This window comes from Vulpes lagopus, chromosome 10 (genome assembly GCF_018345385.1).
Source record: "Vulpes lagopus strain Blue_001 chromosome 10, ASM1834538v1, whole genome shotgun sequence".
Classification (NCBI taxonomy): domain Eukaryota; kingdom Metazoa; phylum Chordata; class Mammalia; order Carnivora; family Canidae; genus Vulpes; species Vulpes lagopus.
In genome coordinates, this window is record NC_054833.1 from 103,444,974 (window position 1) to 103,463,307 (window position 18,334).

General features: G+C 51.3%; 1 protein-coding gene and 1 pseudogene across 7 annotated transcripts; both read left to right on the forward strand.

The window, feature by feature from the left end:
- The first annotated feature begins 618 nt into the window (after window positions 1-618).
- LOC121500616 lies at window positions 619-7,424 on the forward strand (annotated as a pseudogene).
- Window positions 7,425-7,637: 213 nt separating this feature from the next.
- IL34 (interleukin 34) lies at window positions 7,638-18,297 on the forward strand. 7 transcript variants are annotated; one of them, XM_041772490.1, is made up of 7 exons: window positions 7,638-7,776; window positions 13,530-13,663; window positions 14,625-14,702; window positions 14,984-15,166; window positions 16,725-16,781; window positions 17,307-17,443; window positions 17,674-18,297. In XM_041772490.1, the coding sequence occupies exons 1-7, from the start codon at window positions 7,749-7,751 to the stop codon at window positions 17,675-17,677; spliced, it is 621 nt and encodes a 206-aa protein (XP_041628424.1). In that variant the 5' UTR covers window positions 7,638-7,748; the 3' UTR covers window positions 17,678-18,297. The 7 variants fall into 7 exon arrangements, with proteins under 7 accessions (XP_041628424.1, XP_041628425.1, XP_041628427.1 ...); XM_041772491.1 differs by having other exon boundaries at window positions 14,987-15,166; XM_041772493.1 differs by lacking the exon at window positions 7,638-7,776 and adding an exon at window positions 13,063-13,202.
- Window positions 18,298-18,334: the final 37 nt, after the last annotated feature.

An 18,334-nucleotide genomic window follows, 5' to 3' on the forward strand; every position in this document is an offset into this window, starting at 1 on the left:
TCAGCTCAAGTCATGATCTTGGGGTCCTGGGATTGAGCCCTGCATCAGGCTCCCTGCTCAGTGGGGAGTCTGCTTCTCCCTCTGCTTCTCTTTCTGTCCCTCCCCCAGCTCATGCTCTCTCTCTCAAATCTTTTAAAAATATATATATATAAATTTAAAAAAATCAATTTAAAAATAAAAAAAATAAAAAAATCTCAAAAAGAATAAAAAGATAAACTAAAGATGGGTAAAGAACTTGAATCGACATTTCTCCAAAGAAGATACACAAATGGCCAATAAGCACATGAAAAGATGCTCAACATCTTTAGTCATAAAGAAAATGCAAGTAGAAACCGCATAAGATATCATTTCACACCAACTGACGGGTATAATAATAATAATAATAAAAGATAACAAATGTTGACAAGAATGTGGAGAAATCAGAGTCCCCATTCTCTGCTGATGGGATATATGAATATAAAATGGTATAGTTGCTTTTTTTTTAAGATTTTAATTTATTTATTCATGAGAAAGAGAGAGAGAGAGAGAGAGAGAGAGAGGCAGGGACACAGGCAGAGGGAGAAGCAGGCTCCATGCAGGGAGCCTGACGTGGGACTTGATCCCGGGACCCCAGGATCACGCCCTGGGCTGAAAGGGGCACTAAACCACTGAGCCACCCAGGCTGCCCGGTGTAGCTGCTTTTGGAAAACAACTGGCACTTCCTCAGAAAGTTGAACATAGAGTAACCAATATGACCCGGCAACTCTATTCCTGGGAATATACCCAAGAAAAGACATATATCCACACAACAACTTGTACAGGGGTATTCATAGCAATATTATTCATTGTTATTCAGCCTCCCAGTGAAAACAACCCAGATGTCCATCACCTGATGAATAGTTAGAGAAAATGTGGTATATCCATACAGTGGAATATTATTTGAGAATAAAAAAGAATGAAGTGGTAGTAGTCTCAGTGGTCAGATGGTGGTTGCTGCAGAGCACCATGTGGTAATGGTGGCAACAGAGCCAGAGCTGCTCCAAGATGAAGTGAAGAGGGAAGCAAAATCTATCAAGGAAAAAGGAAATGCAAACTATGCCAAGAAAGATTACAATGAAGCTTATAACTATTATACAAAAGACATAGATATGTGTCTTAAAATTGTTAGCTAAAGTGAGACTCGAGCAGATGCTCGAGCAGACTTGATGATGCTCAGAAGGTTCCAGGAAGCTCTGGGAGATGCATTGGCAGTGAGGCTGAATGACAGTTTTGTCTGGTGACATCTATGGAAAGGCAAATGCCCCCATCTTGGGGAATGCCATGGCAGCATGTCATAATTTCCAGAGTGCCCTAGAACTGGATCACAGAAATGTTCAGGCACAACAGAATATATATGAACATGAGAAAAGACAGAAACAGATTTTGAGAAGCAGGATTTTTGGAAAATGGTTTTCTGCACAGACTATGCCCTAGAATTTGCCCTGCCTGCCATTGCTTCAAAATCACCAAAGCAGAATATTTAGCAATGCTGGATCAGTATCCAGGAGCAGTCTGCAGCCAGCAACATTCCACCAAATCCACGTTCTGTATGTACAAGGCCTCTGCCTTTGTTAAGAAGACCGTATGGAAAAGGCAGTTCAGTTTTTTGCACAGGCTCTCAGGATGGCTCCTGACCACAAAAATGCCTGCCTTGCTTGCAGAAATGCCGAAGCACTTAAAGCAGAGAAAGAAGATGGGAATAAAGCATTTAAAGAAGGAAATTCGAAGCTGGCCTATGAACTGTACACGGAAGCCCTGGGGACAGACCCCAATAATATAAAAACAAGTGCCGAAGTCTACTGTAATTGGGGGATAGATCATTCCAAGCTTAGGAGACTAGGTGGTGCAATAGAAGATTGCACAAATGCAGTGAGGCTTGATGCCACTTAATTAAAAGGCTCCTTGAGAAGAGGTCAGTGTTACATGGACACAGAACAATTTGAAGCAGCAGCACAGGACTGTGGAAAAGCGTTATCAGGTGGAGAAAACAGAACATAACAGCATCTTAAAAAAAAATGTACAGCTGGAGCTGAAGAAAGGTAAGTAAAGAGGAGTGCAAGATTCTGGGAGTGTACGTGGATGCCTCTGAGGACGAGGTAGAGAAAATTTAGCAGAAGTGAGCCTTGAGGGAGGCCTGGGTGGCTCAGCGGCTGAGCGCTGGCCTTCGGCCCAGGGCCCGATCCTGGGGTCCCGGGATCGAGTCCCGCGTCGGGCTCCCTGCGTGGAGCCTGCTTCTCCCTCTGCCTGTGTCTCTGCCTCTCTCTCTCTCTCTCTCTCTGTCTCTCATGAATAAATAAAATCTTAAAAAAAATGAGCCTTGAAGCTCCATGGAGACAGGCCCAGGGGAGCCGATGCTGACCTCTAGGAGGAGGAGAACCGGTCCAAGGAGGTCAGAGGAGCGGTTCCTCTCCTCACTGACCCAAGAGGAGGCCTCGCGCGGAGCAGGCCCGGGGGAGCCCGGCGCGGGAGGGCTGACTCGGACCCAAACCGCGTTTTCTTGGCATTGCTTGGCGGCGCGGGCTTCAGCTTTGAAGCGGCTCGTCGGGGGACTTTCCTTTTTCCATTTGGGTAATGAGAGAAAACCATCCGGCACCAGGCGGTGTGGACTGGCTCAGCGTGACCTGGAAGGTGGACACCGCTCCCCTCCTCTCTTCTCGCACCTTCCCGTTCTTGGGGCAGTTTCGCTCTCTCGGTTGGAAACCCTGGGCCGGGTGAGCGTGTGAAGGAAAGGGGGCTGGCTGCAAGGGAAGGGCTTTGTGCATTTTGCTTTACTGTTTTATTTTATTTAAAAAGGCAAAAAAAAAAAATAAAAAATAAAAAAAATAAATAAAAAGGCTGGAAAAGGGGTGGGGCACCAGGCTGGCTCTTGACCTCAGGTCTTAAGTTCAAGCCCCACGGTGGTTGCGGAACCTACTTAAAATAATAATAAAATCCTCTTTTTTCTTTTAAAGATTTATTTATTTATTTATTTATTTATTTATTTATTTATTTATTTATGAGAGCAGGGAGGGGGGAGGAGCAGAGAGAGAGGGACAAGTAGACTCTACTCTGTGCTCAGCGTGGAGCCCGCTTCTGGGCTTGATCTCACTGCTCTGAGATCGTGACCTGAGCTGAAATCAAGAGTCAAATGCTTAACCTGCTGAGCCACCCAAGCACCCCAATAAAATCCTCTCATTTTTTTTTATCTATTTTTGTTTTTTTGAAGATTTTATTTATTCATGAGACACACACACACACACACACACACACACACAGGCAGAGGGAGAAGCAGGCTCCATGCAGAAAGCCCAATGTGGGACTCGATCCCAGGTCTCCAGGATCACACCCTGGGCGGAAGGCAAGCGCTCAATCGCCGAGCTACCCGGGTGTCCCCAAAATCCTCTTTTAAAAAGACAAAAAAAAAATTGAGAATAAAATGTTCAACCCTTAAAAAAATAAAAGAGAGGGGCGCCTGCCCGGTTCAGTTGGAGGAGCATGTGACTTCTGATTTCGGGGTTGTGAGTTTAAGCCCCACATTGGGTATGGAGATTATTTAAAAATTAAATCTTTAAAAAAAATTAAAAACAATATTAAAAGGGAATGAAGGTTTTTTTTTTTTTAAAGATATTATTTATTCATGAGAGACACACAGAGAGATGCAGAGACATAGGCAGAGGGAGAAGCAGGCTCCATGCAGGGAGCCCGATCAGGGACTGGATCCCAGGGCCCCAGGATCATGCCCTGAGCCAAAGGCCACCCAGGCATCCCAGGAATGAAGTATTGATAGATGCCCTGTCTTAGCCTGTTTGGGCTGCCATAATAAAATGCCGTAGACTGGGTAGCTTAAAGAACAGAAATTTACTTGCTCACAGTTCTGGAGGCTGGATGTCTGAGATCAGGGTGCCAGCATGGTTGGTTTCTGGTGTGGACTGTCCCCCTGGGTTGCAGATGGTTGCCTTCTCGTGTGCTCACACAACCTCTTCTCTGTGGGAGCACGCAGAGAGAGCAAGCAAGCTCTCTGGTGGCTCCTTAGAAAGGCACAAATCCCATCATGGGAGCCCCATCCTTGTGACCTCAACTACCTCCAAAAAATCCCATCTCAAATACCATCACATTAGGGGCTAGGGCTTCAGTATATGATTTTAGGGGGGCACATGGTATGTGATGAATGAACATTGAAAGCATTATGCTAAGTGAACAGACCATATGCCATATTACTCCATTGATAAGAAATGTCCAGAAAAAGCAAATCCATAGAGATAGAAAGCAAATTAGTAGTTACTTGACAGGGGCTGAGTAGGGGGAGGAAATAAACAGAGACTGCAAATGAATACAGTTTATTTTGGGGATGATGAAAATGTTCTGGAGTTAGATTGTGGGTTATTGTTGCACAACTTTGTGAATCTACTAAAAAAAGAATCCCACTGAGTTATACACTATAAAATGGCAAATTTTATGACGTGAATTACATCTTAATATTTTTTTAAAAAGGAAAAAAACCGCAGAGACACATCAGTCAATGGACCTTGTTAGGCTCTAAATTCAAGCAAAGCAATTTAAAGACATTTTAAAAACAACCAGGGAAAATTGAACATGGGTTCTATAATAGATGATATAAGGAATGATTAATTTGGGAATGTGCAATAATAGTAATGTGATTGTATTTTTTAAAATGCAGTCCTCACAACTGAACTGTGCAGAATATTCCAGCATCTACTTTCTTGCACACCTGTTCCTGTGTGAGCTTCCTAATGCCTGCTGTAAGCCATGGGGTAGACTGGGGTGGTGTGGGAGAGGCATGTTCTCAAACTCATCACCTTCCCCCATGAAAGAAGGAAAGGGGGAGAGAGAGACAGAGAGAGAGAGAGAGAGAGAAGGGTGCCTTGGGCTGTCGCAGGTGTGGGGAAGGCCACTCTCTCAGGCAGACTGCTGTCAGGCCACTGGTCTGGCCTCATTTACCGGGGAGAGGCCCTGATTCCGGGGCCCTGTGAGCAGCTGGATTGTGCTACCCCAAAGGCTCTAGCTCCTGTGTCATCAGGTGACTCCCACTGGTGACCTCCTTAGCTTTCACATATTTCCTCCCCTTTGGAGGAGTTCAAGGGCTAGAACCACAAAAGACACCCAGGTTCAGGACTGTGTGGTGTGTGGAAAGGTGACTGTGACCGGTGTCTTACTTTTGTGGCTTCTCCATGGGGGTCTAGGGGTCCAGGATGTATGGTGGAGTTCGGTACTGAAGGCCCTTCTGGGAGATTTCTGAGTGAGGAGGCTGCCCAGAGACATTAGGGGGGCACAGGTGGGGGGCAGAACCTGATTCTGCCCTGCGCATGGGAGCCGGAGTTCTCGGTGGAGGGGAGCCCCAGGGGTGGGAGCAGGCCAGCAGCAGAAGCCCTCTGGGCAGCAAAATGCCTGCGGGCTGGCCCAGGAGATAGAAGCTTCTTCCACATCAAAACCGGGATGCAGAGCCAGTAGTGGGTTTATTTTTAATCATCAAAAACTGGAAACAAAAAACAAAAACAAAACAAAAAAAAAACTGGAAACAACTCAGATACCCCTCAGCTGGTGGCTGTAGGATGGAATAGTACTCGGGAAGCGAAGTGAGCGACCCACTACCACAACTGCCTCGCTGAATCCCAGATGCAGTTTGCCAAGTGAAAGGGGCCCGCACACAAGGGCACTCATGTTGTGTGTGTCTGTCTTTCTGGAAAAGGCAAAATGGTGGGACAGGACACAGATGAGTTATTGCATGGGGGTGGGGGTAGGAGGAGGGGCCGACCACAAAGTGGCGGGGAGAATGTTCCGCACGGATGGAAATGTTTTATATCTTGATTATCGTAACAGTTATACAACTCTTGAGTTTTTCAAAAGTCCTAAAATTGTACACTAAAAAAGTGAATTTTACTGTATGTAAATTATACTTCAATAAACTTTTGTTTTTTAAAAAAGATTTTATTTATTCATGAGAGACACAGAGACACAGGCAGGGACACAGGCAGAGCAGAGGGAGTGGCAGGCTCCATGCAGGGAGCCTGATGATGTAGGACTTGATCCCAGGACTCCGGGATCATGACCCGAGCTGAAGGCAGATGCTCAACCACTGAGCCACTCAGTGTCCCGAAAAAATGAGATTTTTATGGCCCAGCAAGATTCAATGGTGAGGATTCAATGAATATGAAGGCCTGAGCCCTGGGCCTCACCCATAGTGAGTACTCAGGAAAGGCAATCTCATTATTATCATAGGCTTGCTAAATTTAGCAAATAAAAATACAGGACTTGTGCTTAATTTAGAATTAAATAATTATTTAATTAAATAACATCGGGGATCCCTGGGTGGCGCAGCGGTTTGGCGCCTGCCTTTGGCCCAGGGCGCGATCCTGGAGACCCGGGATCGAATCCCACATCAGGCTCCCGGTGCATGGAGCCTGCTTCTCCCTCCGCCTGTGTCTCTGCCTCTCTCTCTCTCTCTCTGTGACTATCATAAATAAATAAAAGAAAATTAAAAAAAAAAAATAAAACATATATTAATTAAATAACATGGAATCATTAAATCACAATTTTTTTCGTGTATGTCCCGTGCAATATTTGGAATATATTAAAAAGTACTATACACAATTATTGACATAATTATACAAAAAAATATGTATTGTTGGTCTGAAGTTCAAATTTAACTGGGCACCTGGTGTTTCGTCTGTCCCCCTGTTAAGAGGGACAGGGATTTGGGGAATAGGAGATTGGGACTAAGCCCGAAGGTGAGTAGAGAGATGAATGCTGTGCTGTTTTAACCTCCTGGCAGCCTGAGCCATGTAGGTACTTGACCTGCATGCAACCTCACCTCCTTCAGGAAGCGTCCTTGATTTAACCCGTTCAGCCATTCATTCCTTAGTCCTGCTTTTTTTTTTTTTAAATTATTTATTTATTTATTTATTTATTTATTTATTTATGATAGTCACAGAGAGAGAGGCAGAGACACAGGCAGAGGGAGAAGCAGGCTCCATGCATGGAGCCCAGCGCGGGACTCGATCCCGGGTCTCCAGGATTGCGCCCTGGGCCAAAGGCAGGCGCTAAACCGCTGTGCCACCCAGGGATCCCCTTAGTCCTGCTTTTTGTTCAGACCCACGGCTGCCAACTGGTGTCATCGTAACTCACGCCTGGGCCAGAACTGCCCTGGGGATGTTCTGAAGGCATTTCTTGTGTACGGGCCTGTTCCCCCAGTAGCCAGCCTCCGCGGCAGGGCTGCGCGCCTGCGGCCTTCCCGGGGGTCCCTGGCAGGCAGTGGGCGCAGCGCACACAGACTCCCGGTGCCTGCGGCTGATGGCTGAGTGGCAGCACGGCTCTTACATAACCAGTTTCTCTCCTCCTTTCTCTTTCCAGAGCCAGATTTCACATTGAGCAGCTGCAGACGGAGAAATCAGAGAAAGCACAACCCAGCCCCAGATTCCGAGGGGACGGCTGGGGACTCTCCTCTTGCTCAAGAGGGAAGATCCCGAGGCGAGTCTCAGGCCAGGTCCTGGCTGCCATGGGACTCGCAGCTGCTGCCCCCCGGCTGCCCTCCACACTGCCAGGCAGATAAGGGCGGGCACTGCCCCAGGAGCACCTGCTGCCCCCTGCCGGGCTGCTCTTCTGTAGCCAGCCTTTCCCCAGCTTTGGGCCACCTTTGCTGACCTGAGGCCATGTAGGCCCTGCCTGGGTCTTTGTGGATAGACACACACGGCTGGGGACACTGCCTCTGCTCTCTGGGGACACAGCGCACCACCATGCCCCGGGGAATCGCCTGGCTGCACTGTGAGTACTGGGGGTGTCTGTGGAGACGGCCAGGGGGAGGCCTTGGCCCAGAGCTGGGCTCGGCTGTAACCATGGCAACCAGGCCATTCTTGCTGGTGACAAGTTGAGATGCTTCCCAGCCTAATAGCCTGGGGACTCCCATGGCCGCCCTCTGCCCTGCCTCTGGGCGACCCCAGCTCAGACCGGCGTGCTGGATACGAGGTCTAGGCTGGGTGAAGGTCAGGGGGATGGGGCTGGCACTGGGGGCAAGTGGTAGCACCACCCTCTCAGACCCCTTGCTGCTGGGGTGTACTGGGTGGGGGGCGGAGGTGCAGAGAGGATTTCTGGCCTCCCTGGGTGTGGTCAGCTGGGGGCGGGAGCTTGAGAAAGTGGGCCTCGTGACACGTGGGGCAAGTGCCACCAGGTGCTGGAGAAGGCAGCCTGTTCCCGCTGCCCCTCCCTCCATAATAGAACAAAATTAAAAGAAAGAGAACAGTGTTGTTGGTAAAAAGAAAAATAAGTTGAAATGAGGACAGAAAGCGTCTAGAAGCCTCTCAAGCCTGCTGGTGGGAGGCCAGACCAAGATCCCTTCAGACTCCAAGATTCAATTGAATTGACTCAAATTCAACACATTTTTCTGGTGCCTCCCACATGCCCACTGGAGAGTTACTGCCATGGCAACAAGGACCTGGGCTAGCTCACGCCCCTCTCTGTGATGCCTGGCATGGAGTTAGGTGCTAGGACCTGTGTGCCTAATGGACAAGGTCCACGGTTGGATCCTGCAAGGGATCCAGCCTGGCCCTTGAAGAGGGATACTGCAAAGGGTCAGGGCATTCAGAACACACAGAAGGACCAAGACCCAGTGTTCTGGAAGCTTCCAGTCACCAGGAGCCAGAGGAGCAGCATGGATGAGGTGCCACTTGAAATGGTTTCAGAGGTGGGCAGTGTTCACACAGGTAGATGTGGGAAGGTGAGGGTGTGTCCCAGGTAGAGGGAACAGCATGAGCAAAGGTTCAGCAGTGAGACCGTGAGAGGCCACACTGTAGCTGGTTTGGGCTCCGATGGTGGAGGCCTTGAATGTCAATTCATGAGACAGCAGGGAGCCCTGGAAGGTTCAAGATCTGGGGGTGGGCTTTTGCCTGGGAGTTACTCTGCTTTAGGAAATCAGTCCGTGGTATTTGCTGGCCCTGCTGTCGCAACCTTCTGGGCAGGAAGAGATGAAGGTCTGTTCCGGAGATGGACGTGGGAATGGAAGGCATGGTGGAGGCTGATTGCAGGCCTTGGCAAGGATCGGCTGTGGGGTGGGAGGCAGGGAGGGGTGTAGATGAGGGGCGTGTGGATGGGCTGGGTGCGGAAAGGGATGAGCTGCCGTAACAACTTGCCACAGCTCGGTTACTTAAAACAGTGGAAATTTATTCTGTCCCAGGTCTGGAGGCCAGAGGTCTAAAACTAAGGTGTGGGCAGGGCCAGTCTCCTCTGAAGCTCTAGGGGAGGCTCCTTTCTGCCTCTTTCTGCTTCTAGTGGCACCTGGCATTCCATGGTTTGTGGTGGCATCGCTCCAGTCTGTGTCCATCTCCTCCTGGCCTTTCCCTCTCTGTGTCCTCCCCTCTTCTTATGAGGACACTGGTCACTGGATTCAGAGTGGCCTTAATTTTACCTGCAAAGACCCCATTTCTAAATAAGGTCATATCTGAAGATCTGGATGAGCAAGGAGTTCTGGGCGGGGGTGGGGGGATGCTGTTCAACCCTCTCCTCAGGTTCAGATTTTGTCGCTGCAGGTGGGGTTGATAGACAAGTCCCATTTGTCCCTGCACAAGGGGCTGTCCCTTGGAGAGCACAGCCCCTCCCTCTTCCATCCAGAGACTCTGGAAGGGATCTCCTTTCTCACTTGCTCTTTCTTCAGCCTCCTCTTCTGTCTTGGGGGTGTCTTCCTTCTGGATGACAAGGGGGCAAGACTGGCCCCCTTCCAGAGTCGGGGGTTGTGCTGGCTATGGGGCCCTCTGGGGTGCAGAGCAGCTGTGAGGCTATGGCCATGCTGGCCCTGGGTAGTTACCGGTTTGCTGACTTGTTTCTCGGGGTGGAGGCAGCAGAAGAGGGGCTTAAATTTGGAGATGGTGGTCATTCTGCAGATCTAAAGGAAGTCTGGGTCTGGGGGAAGGCAAAGCGTCCACGGACAAAATTTCTGGCACAGCCCATGCATGCCAGGCTGGCACGTGGTGGCTTTCTATGACTTGTTCCCTGCTAGGGGCCCACAGTTGTTAGGATCTGGGTAATGGCAGTGAGGGTTAGATTTCAGGGCTTAACTGGGCAGCCATGGTCACTGCCCCATAGGAAGGAGGGCCAAGTGCAGACAGAAATACTGATTTTTATTTTTTATTTTATTTAGTTTTTACAAAAGATTTTATTTATTCATGAGAGACACAGAGAGAGGCAGAGACATAGGCAGAGGGAGAAGCAGGCTCCCTGTGGGGAGCCTGATATGGAACTTGATCCCAGGACCCTGGGACCACACCCTGAGCTGAAGGCAGACGCTTAAACACTGAGTCACCCAGGCATCCCAGAGGTACTGATTTTTAAAGACAAGATGCAAAGTTAGATTTTTATGTGAAATCTCTGAACCAGCTGTGGCCCACAGTTTGCAACTGTCTCTGGACATCAAGGGCTCTGTGAGTATCAAAGGAAGGTCTCCAGACAGGCGGCAGCAGCACCTGGGAACTTGGTAAAAATACAAATTCTCTGGGCCCACCCCAGACTTATTGAATCAGTCTGGGCCTTAACCAGCTTTCCAGAAGATTCAGATGCATGTTCCTGATTCCTTGTTCAAGATGAACCCCCAAAATGCTCAGTACACAAGACCATGTTGTGGTTAACTGCATTACGGATTCACGTAACAGGGGCCAAGTTGTCTGGTCAAGGAGCAAGTTGAACAGATGGTGCTAGAGACAGAGATTGGGGACTGGTTCAGGCAGGGGAGCGCCTGCTGGGGGGTGGTAAGGAGTCTTGGTGAGACCTTGAAAGAGGTCTGCCATTTGAGAGGAAACCCCGGGAGGAGGGCAAAATGTGAGCAAAAACCTCGAACCGGGAGTGATCTTGACCTGCAGGGGTGCCAAGCTGAGGGCCTCAGTGATTTACAGACAAGATAGAAAGCCGGCAGAAAACACTGGGACGGTTTGTGTTTATCTGTTCTTTTGTCCAAATACCAGGACAAGCGCTTGGGAGGAGACAGAGGAAGCGCAAGATGAGTTGCAAATTTGCAACCTTGAAAATATATGGTTGGCGGACTTCTGTGAGAAGAAGGGCTGGTAGGCTGCGGCCGTCTTGGGCACAGGGCTTGTGTCCACCTAGGGAGCTCCTGGTGAGGACCCAGCCAGAGCACAGGCCTGGCAGCAGGGCTGCAGGTGGAGAGGCGGCAAGGAGCAGGCCCGGCGCAGTGAGGGATTAAGAACAAAAGTCTCCCTAATTTCCAGGGAGGTAAATGGAGAAAGTACAGTAATTCCTACTCATGACCAGGTAGGGGACAAGGACGACAGCTTGCCTGGCTATTTTGGGGAGGAAAAAAAAGGAAAAAAGAAAAGAAAACAAATGATTGCTTTTGACTATAGCAATAATATAGATATTGATTATATTGATTGTAGAATATAAAGTATGTCCTAATGGGGCACCTGGGTGGCTCAGTGGGTTGGGCGTCTGCCTTCAACTCAGGTCATGATCCTGAGGTCCTCGGATGGAGCCCCATGTCAGGCTCCCTGCTCGGTGGGGAGCAGGTTCCTCTCTCTGCCCCTCCCCTCACTCGTGCTCTCTCTCTCAAATAAAATCTTAAAAAAAAAAAGTCCTACAAAATATAAAGAACATAAACATCTCCCATAGAGATTTGGTACATTTCCCTCTAGCACACTTGCACTGCATTTCTCACGCACACACAGACGTATGTAATCCACGTCGTGCTGTACACCCAGAGGAGGGATGTTGAGTCATGCTTTTTTTAAAAAAATATTTTTATTTATTCATAGAGACACAGAGGCAGAGACACAGGCAGAAGGAGAAGCAGGCTCCATGCAGGGAACCCGATGTGGGACTTGATCCGGGGTCTCCAGGATCACGCCCTGGGCCAAAGGCAGGCGCCAAACCACTGCACCACCCAGGGATCCCTGAGTCATGCTTTTTTAAGACTTTACGAGGCATGGGCAGCCCGGGTGGCTCAGCGGTTTAGGGATCGAGTCCCATGTCGGGCTCCCTGCATGGAGCCTGCTTCTCCCTCTGCCTGTGTCTCTGCCTCCCTCTCTGTGTGTCTCTCATGAATAAATAAGTAAAATCTTAAAAAAAAAAAAAAGACTTTACTAGGCATGTCGTGAGTACTTTTCCTGTCACATAAGCATATCATAAACATTCTTTGACAATGTGGTTTGTATTGGCTTCAGTCATTAATGAACATCGGGGCCATTTACATATTTTCACTATTATTAAAGAGAATAATACTGCCACGGCACTCTTTGTCCACACAAATCTTTTGGTGATGACTCTCTTGTTTTCCTTCAGGTTTGCCCTTGAAATGAATTTAATGGGTCAAAAGATGCGAAGAAGTTTTTAAATTTTTTTAAAAAAAGTCTGAGAGAGTGAGGCAGAGAGGGACAGAGGGAAAGTCCCAACCAGACTCCCTGATGAGAGTGGAGCCCAATCCTGGGCTCGCTCTCCCAACCCTGAGGTCAGGACCTGAACTGAAGCCAAGAGTCAGATGCTTAACCCCCTGCACTAGCCAGATGGGTCAAAGGATGAGAATTTTTAAGGCTTAATGGGTCAAAAGGTTTGGACATTAAGTTCACTAATAATAAAAATTGCCAGATTGCTTTCCAGGATAAGAGCACCTGCCTCACTCCTTTGCCAGAACCAAGTGTTAGGAAAAAGAAAAAGAACCCCCTCCCCCCACAACTTTCCATTTTGATACGTGAAACATGGCATCTGATTGTTTATTTATTTTTAATTTTTTTTCATCTGATTGTTTTAATATTATTTCTTTACCTCTATTGGTGAGTTTGATTTTTTTGGATACGTTTCCTGCCCATTTATGTTCTCTTTCTGCTCCGATCAGTTGGACTGTTGTTCAGAATTCTTCTAAGTGTGTTGGGTTCCCGGCAATCACAAAAGCTGTGTTTAAAGTCCCAGCGCCCCCCAGCGGTGAAGGCTGGTAATGCCTGGGAGGCGGAGCTCGTTGGCAGGCAGGCGGGCAGGCAGGCGGGCAGGCGGGCGGGCAGGGCCCAGATTCCCAGGACGAGCACTTCGTCAGGGCTGTGGTGATTCGCGCGTCTGAGAGGGATGCCAAGATCCGTTACAGCAGGGAGGATAATGGTTCCCAACAGTCACCTGTAGAGCTGGAACGAGCATCCCTATCTTCTGAACCCCCAGATGAAAACGCAGAGCCAGGCTTTGAGGACGCTCCCGCCCCAGATGGGGTGGGGGCTGAGGCTGCCCCGGGCAGGGGGCTGTGCCTCCCCCTCGGGTGGGAGTGTGGGGAGGGGGAGACCGGACGCTAACCTCGGGGTGTGACTGCCCGGGTGCTGGGCCGGCCGGGGCCAGGGGCACGGGCAGGACGGCTCCTGCTCACCTGGCCTTGCTGGGTCTGAGCCTGGAGCCAGGGCAAGCACTGGAGGTGGTGGCAAGGCCTCCGCGGGGCTCTGGGAGGGCTCGCGGGGAAAGGGAGGGCACACGCACAGCTTTGCACACGCGGGGCGCGGGAGGTGGCGGGGTGCTCATGCGTTCCTCTTGCTCACGGTCCGCAGATCTCGGGCTCCTCCTTGGCATGGCCTTGGGGAACCAGGGTTTGGAGATGTGGCCCTTGACCCAGAACGAGGAGTGTGCCGTCACCGGCTTCCTGCGCGACAAGCTGCAGTACAGGAACCGCCTTCAGTACATGGTAACTGTGCAGGCAGCGCCCTGTCCCCCTTCCCGGGCTCTGGGCTCTCAGGGCGCAGGCCTTGGGCGCCCCTCCTCCGTCGCCTCAGTCCTGAGCCCCCTGGCGCCTTTGTCCTCCTTTCCCACCGCACGCCCGTGTACCTGGCCCCCACACACTGTCCCCTCCCCTGCCAGCCAACCGGGAGGCCTCCACCCCTGCTGCTCGGTCTGACCTTTGACCCCACCTCCACAGGGCACTCACCCCGCATTGCGTGAATGGGTTCCGGGAAGCCTTGGGGGAACTCCAGGAGCTTATTAGCAGAGCAGATAAGGACCTAGAAATTGGACCGCGCACCTCTGTGTAGGGTAGAGGAGCCCGGGCCCTGAGGCTCTGGCAGCCTGCCGGTCTTCTTTTTTCTTTTCTTTTCTTTCTTTTTCTTTCCTTTCTTTTCTTTCTTCTTTCTTTTTCCTTTCCTTTCCTTTCCTTTCCTTTCCTTTCCTTTCCTTTCCTTTCCTTTCCTTCCTCCTTCCTCCTTCCTTCCTTCCTCTCAGCTTTACTGAGATGTAATTCATATACCATACTATTCACCTGTTTATGTGTATAGCTCAGTGGTTTTTAGGATATTGGCAGAGCTCTGCAACCAGCACCGTAATAGGTTCAGAGTAATCTTACTTAAAATAGTCTTCCTCACCTCCAACGAATATACTTCTTTTGGGGTAGTAGGTCCCTTGAACACTTCTCGGCCTGAAGTTTCCGCCATCATAGGAACTCCGTGTTTTGTCTCAGCCTGGGTCCCAGGGGAAAGAGAGCTGTCATTGTCCTGGTGGGGAGCCGAGTGCATATTCTCTATGGAAGGCCACCTCTGCCATCAAAGGGCTGGTCCTTGGTCTTCTCCTCCTACATCAAGTTGTCTGGGAGTTGGGGGGACCTGTCTGAGCCATTGCTGACTCTGACCTCATGGTTTGTTCTTGTACTTCCCCAGAAACACTACTTCCCCATCAACTACAGGGTCAGCGTGCCTTATGAGGGGGTGCTCAGAATGGCCAACATCACCAGGCTGGTGAGAATCCCGTCCTGGGCTGGGGACCTCTGCCTCCTGGGACACCCCACGGACCCAGCCCAAGGCACACTGGCCTCGCCAGTCCTGTTGCCAGGGACCTTTCCCAGCTCTGCAAGCAAGCCTGACCTTGGTGTCGGCCCAGGGGTGCTCCGTGCCCACAGTGGACGCCTGTGGTCTGCTCTTGTTGTGGGGACAAGTTGGGTGGGGGTGGTCAGGGTGATGGCAGGAAGGGCCCAGAGCCCCGTGTCTGTGGGCTTTAATGATTTCTCCTGTCCCCACAGCAGAGGGCCCGAGTCAGCCAGCAGGAGCTGCGCTATCTGTGGGTCTGGGTGAGCCTCAGTGCTACTGAGTCGGTGCAGGAAGTACTGCTTGAGGGCCACCCATCCTGGAAGTACCTGGAGGACGTACATACGCTGCTGCTGGATGTGCAGCAGAGCCTGACGGTGAGCTGTGCAGAGGTGCAGGTGGGCAGGTTGTGTTTGCGTGTTTGTGTGGTGGCTGAGGATTGTTGAGGGAAGAGGAAAACACACAGAAAGTTTCAGCATGTCCCGAAGGGAGAGAGAAATGAGAGGAAGAGATGGCCAGTGCCCAGTGGGCGGCCTGGGCTGGAGGACTCCTGCCCTTCAGGAGCCTCAGGATGTTCCAGGCTCTGTCTCTTGCTCTGTGATCCTGGGCAAGTCACTGAAGCCAGCCAAAGGAACTCTAAAAGTTCCTTTCGGGGGAGAGGGGAGGAGGCATGAATAGGTGGAGTGATGAAAACAGGAGGTTTTTAGGGTAATGAAGCTTTTCTGTAGACACCGTAAACGCCTCCTTTGTCGAAGTCCATAGCACGTACACCACCAAGAGTGAGCCCTAATATAAACTATGAACTTCAAATAATAACAATCATGATAATAAGGTTCCTGAAGTTTGCCTGCCCAGCAGGGTTGATCTGAGGCCTCAGGGATGTGTCCTCTGAAAAGCCTGCAGAGTCAGGTCACAAGATCAGTGTGAGCCCGTGCAGGCCACGTCCGTTCTGCAGGACACCCCCCCACACCCCGGTTTTGCCCTACTCCCTGATGCTAGCCATCCTCAGGAGCCTGCCCCGGGGAGCTGTGAGCTGTGGAGGGGACCAGGGTTTAGGAGCTCACCGCTGCTGGGAGTTCTGGGGACGCTTTGGTTTGGGCAAAGGCTTAGAGGCCCACTGGTCTCCTTCATGGCTCTTGTGCCCGTGGGCCGTGTAAGCTGGATCTGACCTCGACAGACAGGTTTGTATCCTTGGTTTTCCTCGAGAGAGCCTGACCCTGAGTTCTTAAGAGCTGTCCACGAGGTTGTGAGTGGGCTGAGGCCTGCCCCCCACCATGCCGCCCCAGGCTGTTCAGATTTAACCAGCGTTAAGTCTGTCTTCTTTCTCATGGAGTTAATGGCCTGTGACTCCATTTGGGCTCCAAATACGCCCAGTGTCTGCTGGGGAGTGGGCCATGGGGACAGACCCCTTCTTCCTTCCACCACACTCGCTTCTCTTTCCAAGCCTTTGTAGACTGGCTTTTCAGGGTTGCTGTGACAAATTGCCAGTAACTGGTGGCATGAAACAATTGAAATTCTTCTGCCCCAGGCCTGGAGGACAGACACCCGCACTCAGGATATCAGCAAGGCCATGCTCTCTTGGAAGGCTCTAGGGAGGAAAGGCCCATCCTGCCTCTTCCAGCTTCTGCTGGCTCTACTGTTGTTGGCTTGTGGCCACGTCACTCCAGCCTCTGCTTCCACCCTCACACGGCCTTTCCCTCTTGTGTCCTCTTACAAGGACACCAGTCATTGGAGTAGGGCCCAACCCTAAATTCAAATTGATCTCATCTGGAGATGCGTAAGGACATCTGCAAATATGTTTCCTAATGGGGTCCTATTCACAGGTACCAGGGTTGGACACAGCTTTTTTGAAGGGGGATCAGGGTCACACAATTCAACCCAGTACATTACCTTAGGGAAGGTCTTGTCCTGGCTCAGGCCCCACATTTCCTTCCTATGCCGTATCTCTTGCAACAGCTCTGGCCCCCTGCTCGGTCCCCCACTGTGCCTGCCTGCTCCCCTGCGGTGCTCCCTGTAAGTACCACGGAGAGACGCACCTTGAGCTTGGTGCCTGAGACTGGCCTGGCCCGTGTGCCTTGCACCTACGTGCCTCACGATACAACCCTCAGGAGGGTCCTTGGGTCTTGCTCCTTGCAGGCAGTGGAGACCTTTGAATCCTGAAGGACAGTCTCCCCAGGCCAGGACTCCCTGTGTGGTGCTGGTGGCAGGGCCTGGGCTAGAACAGCAAAGATGCCCCCTACTTCCCTATGTCCTCGCCTGCTCCCTGCAATCATTTTTCCTAAGATGGAAATAGAGGAGCCTCTGTGTTGGGCTTGGGTGAGGGGCATCAAGGGGGGACCCTCTCAGGAAGGTTGGCACCTGCAGGCAGGAGACGAATTACCCTCCTGGTCACAGGAAGTCCCCTTCCTCCCTGGTTTGTGCAGCTCCAAGCAGGGCAGCCTCCAGGGTTCTCCTGGGATGTGGCCCTATCTCTTCACTGGTATTGAGGGGCAGGGGTGGTGGTGATGCCCCAGGTCCTGATGGTCTCCTCCCTTCCAGGATGTGGAGGTCAGGCCCCAAGGTGGAAGCGGTAGTGTCACTCCTGAGTGCCCCGAGGCTGAGCCTGAAGCTGGTGCGACCCAAAGCCCTCCTGGACAACTGCTTCCGGGTCATGGAACTGCTGTACTGTTCTTGCTGTAAGGAGCGAGCGGATGGGGCTGGGGCAGGACACCGGCCTTCTGAGCCTGGATCACTGAGCAGAGCCAGGACCCTCCTGGGCACTCAGCTCCCCAGGGCTCTAGGGCATTTCTGAAAGCCAAGATGGGCCCTGGGTACAGGAGCACGAACAACATGAGGACGAGGGGGGCTGCTGACCACTCCTGCAGCCTTTTTTTTGTTTGCTTTTTTTCTCTCCTGTCCCCTGCAGGTAAACAGAGTTCTGTCCTAAACTGGCAGGACTGTGAGGTGCCGAGCCCTCAGCACCACAGCCCAGAGCCCTCATCGCAGTGCGTGGCTGCCCAGCTGTACCCCCTGTCCCAGTCGCCGCCTATCTCCCTGCCCCGCTCCCCAGGATCCAAGCCTGGAGCCCCAGCTCCGTGAAGGTGCTGAGGGTGCAGGCAGAGGCCTGTTGCCCCGGGCGGCCAGTGGGGCGATCTGTGTGGGGCAACTCGAGGTGCTCCCGCGGTTCGGTTGAGCCGGAGACTTGTCTGGGCGGTGGTGGGGAGCCCTCTCTTGGGGGAGGAACCCTCAGGAGAGTGTTTTTCCTTTGAGGGGTATTCGGTGCCTAAGAAGGGCCCAGTCTCCCATTCGGTACCTCACGTGGTCTCACCTGGAGCAGCAGGGGTCTGGGGGCACCTGAAGGTGCGCAGAGCTCTCTACGCCTTCCTGCGCCGCCCGGAGGTGGTGCTGAGCTGCGTGTCTCCGCTGGCCGCAGAGGCAAGACCTGTGCCGGGTGGGCGGGGGCGAGACGGGAGAGGGCAGCGCCACACACCACATCTTGCCACAGTGGATGCTCTTCCAGTTTCTATTTTCTATTAAACACTTGCTTGTTTTGGTTTGGTTTGGTTTGCATCTGCGAAGGTGAACCG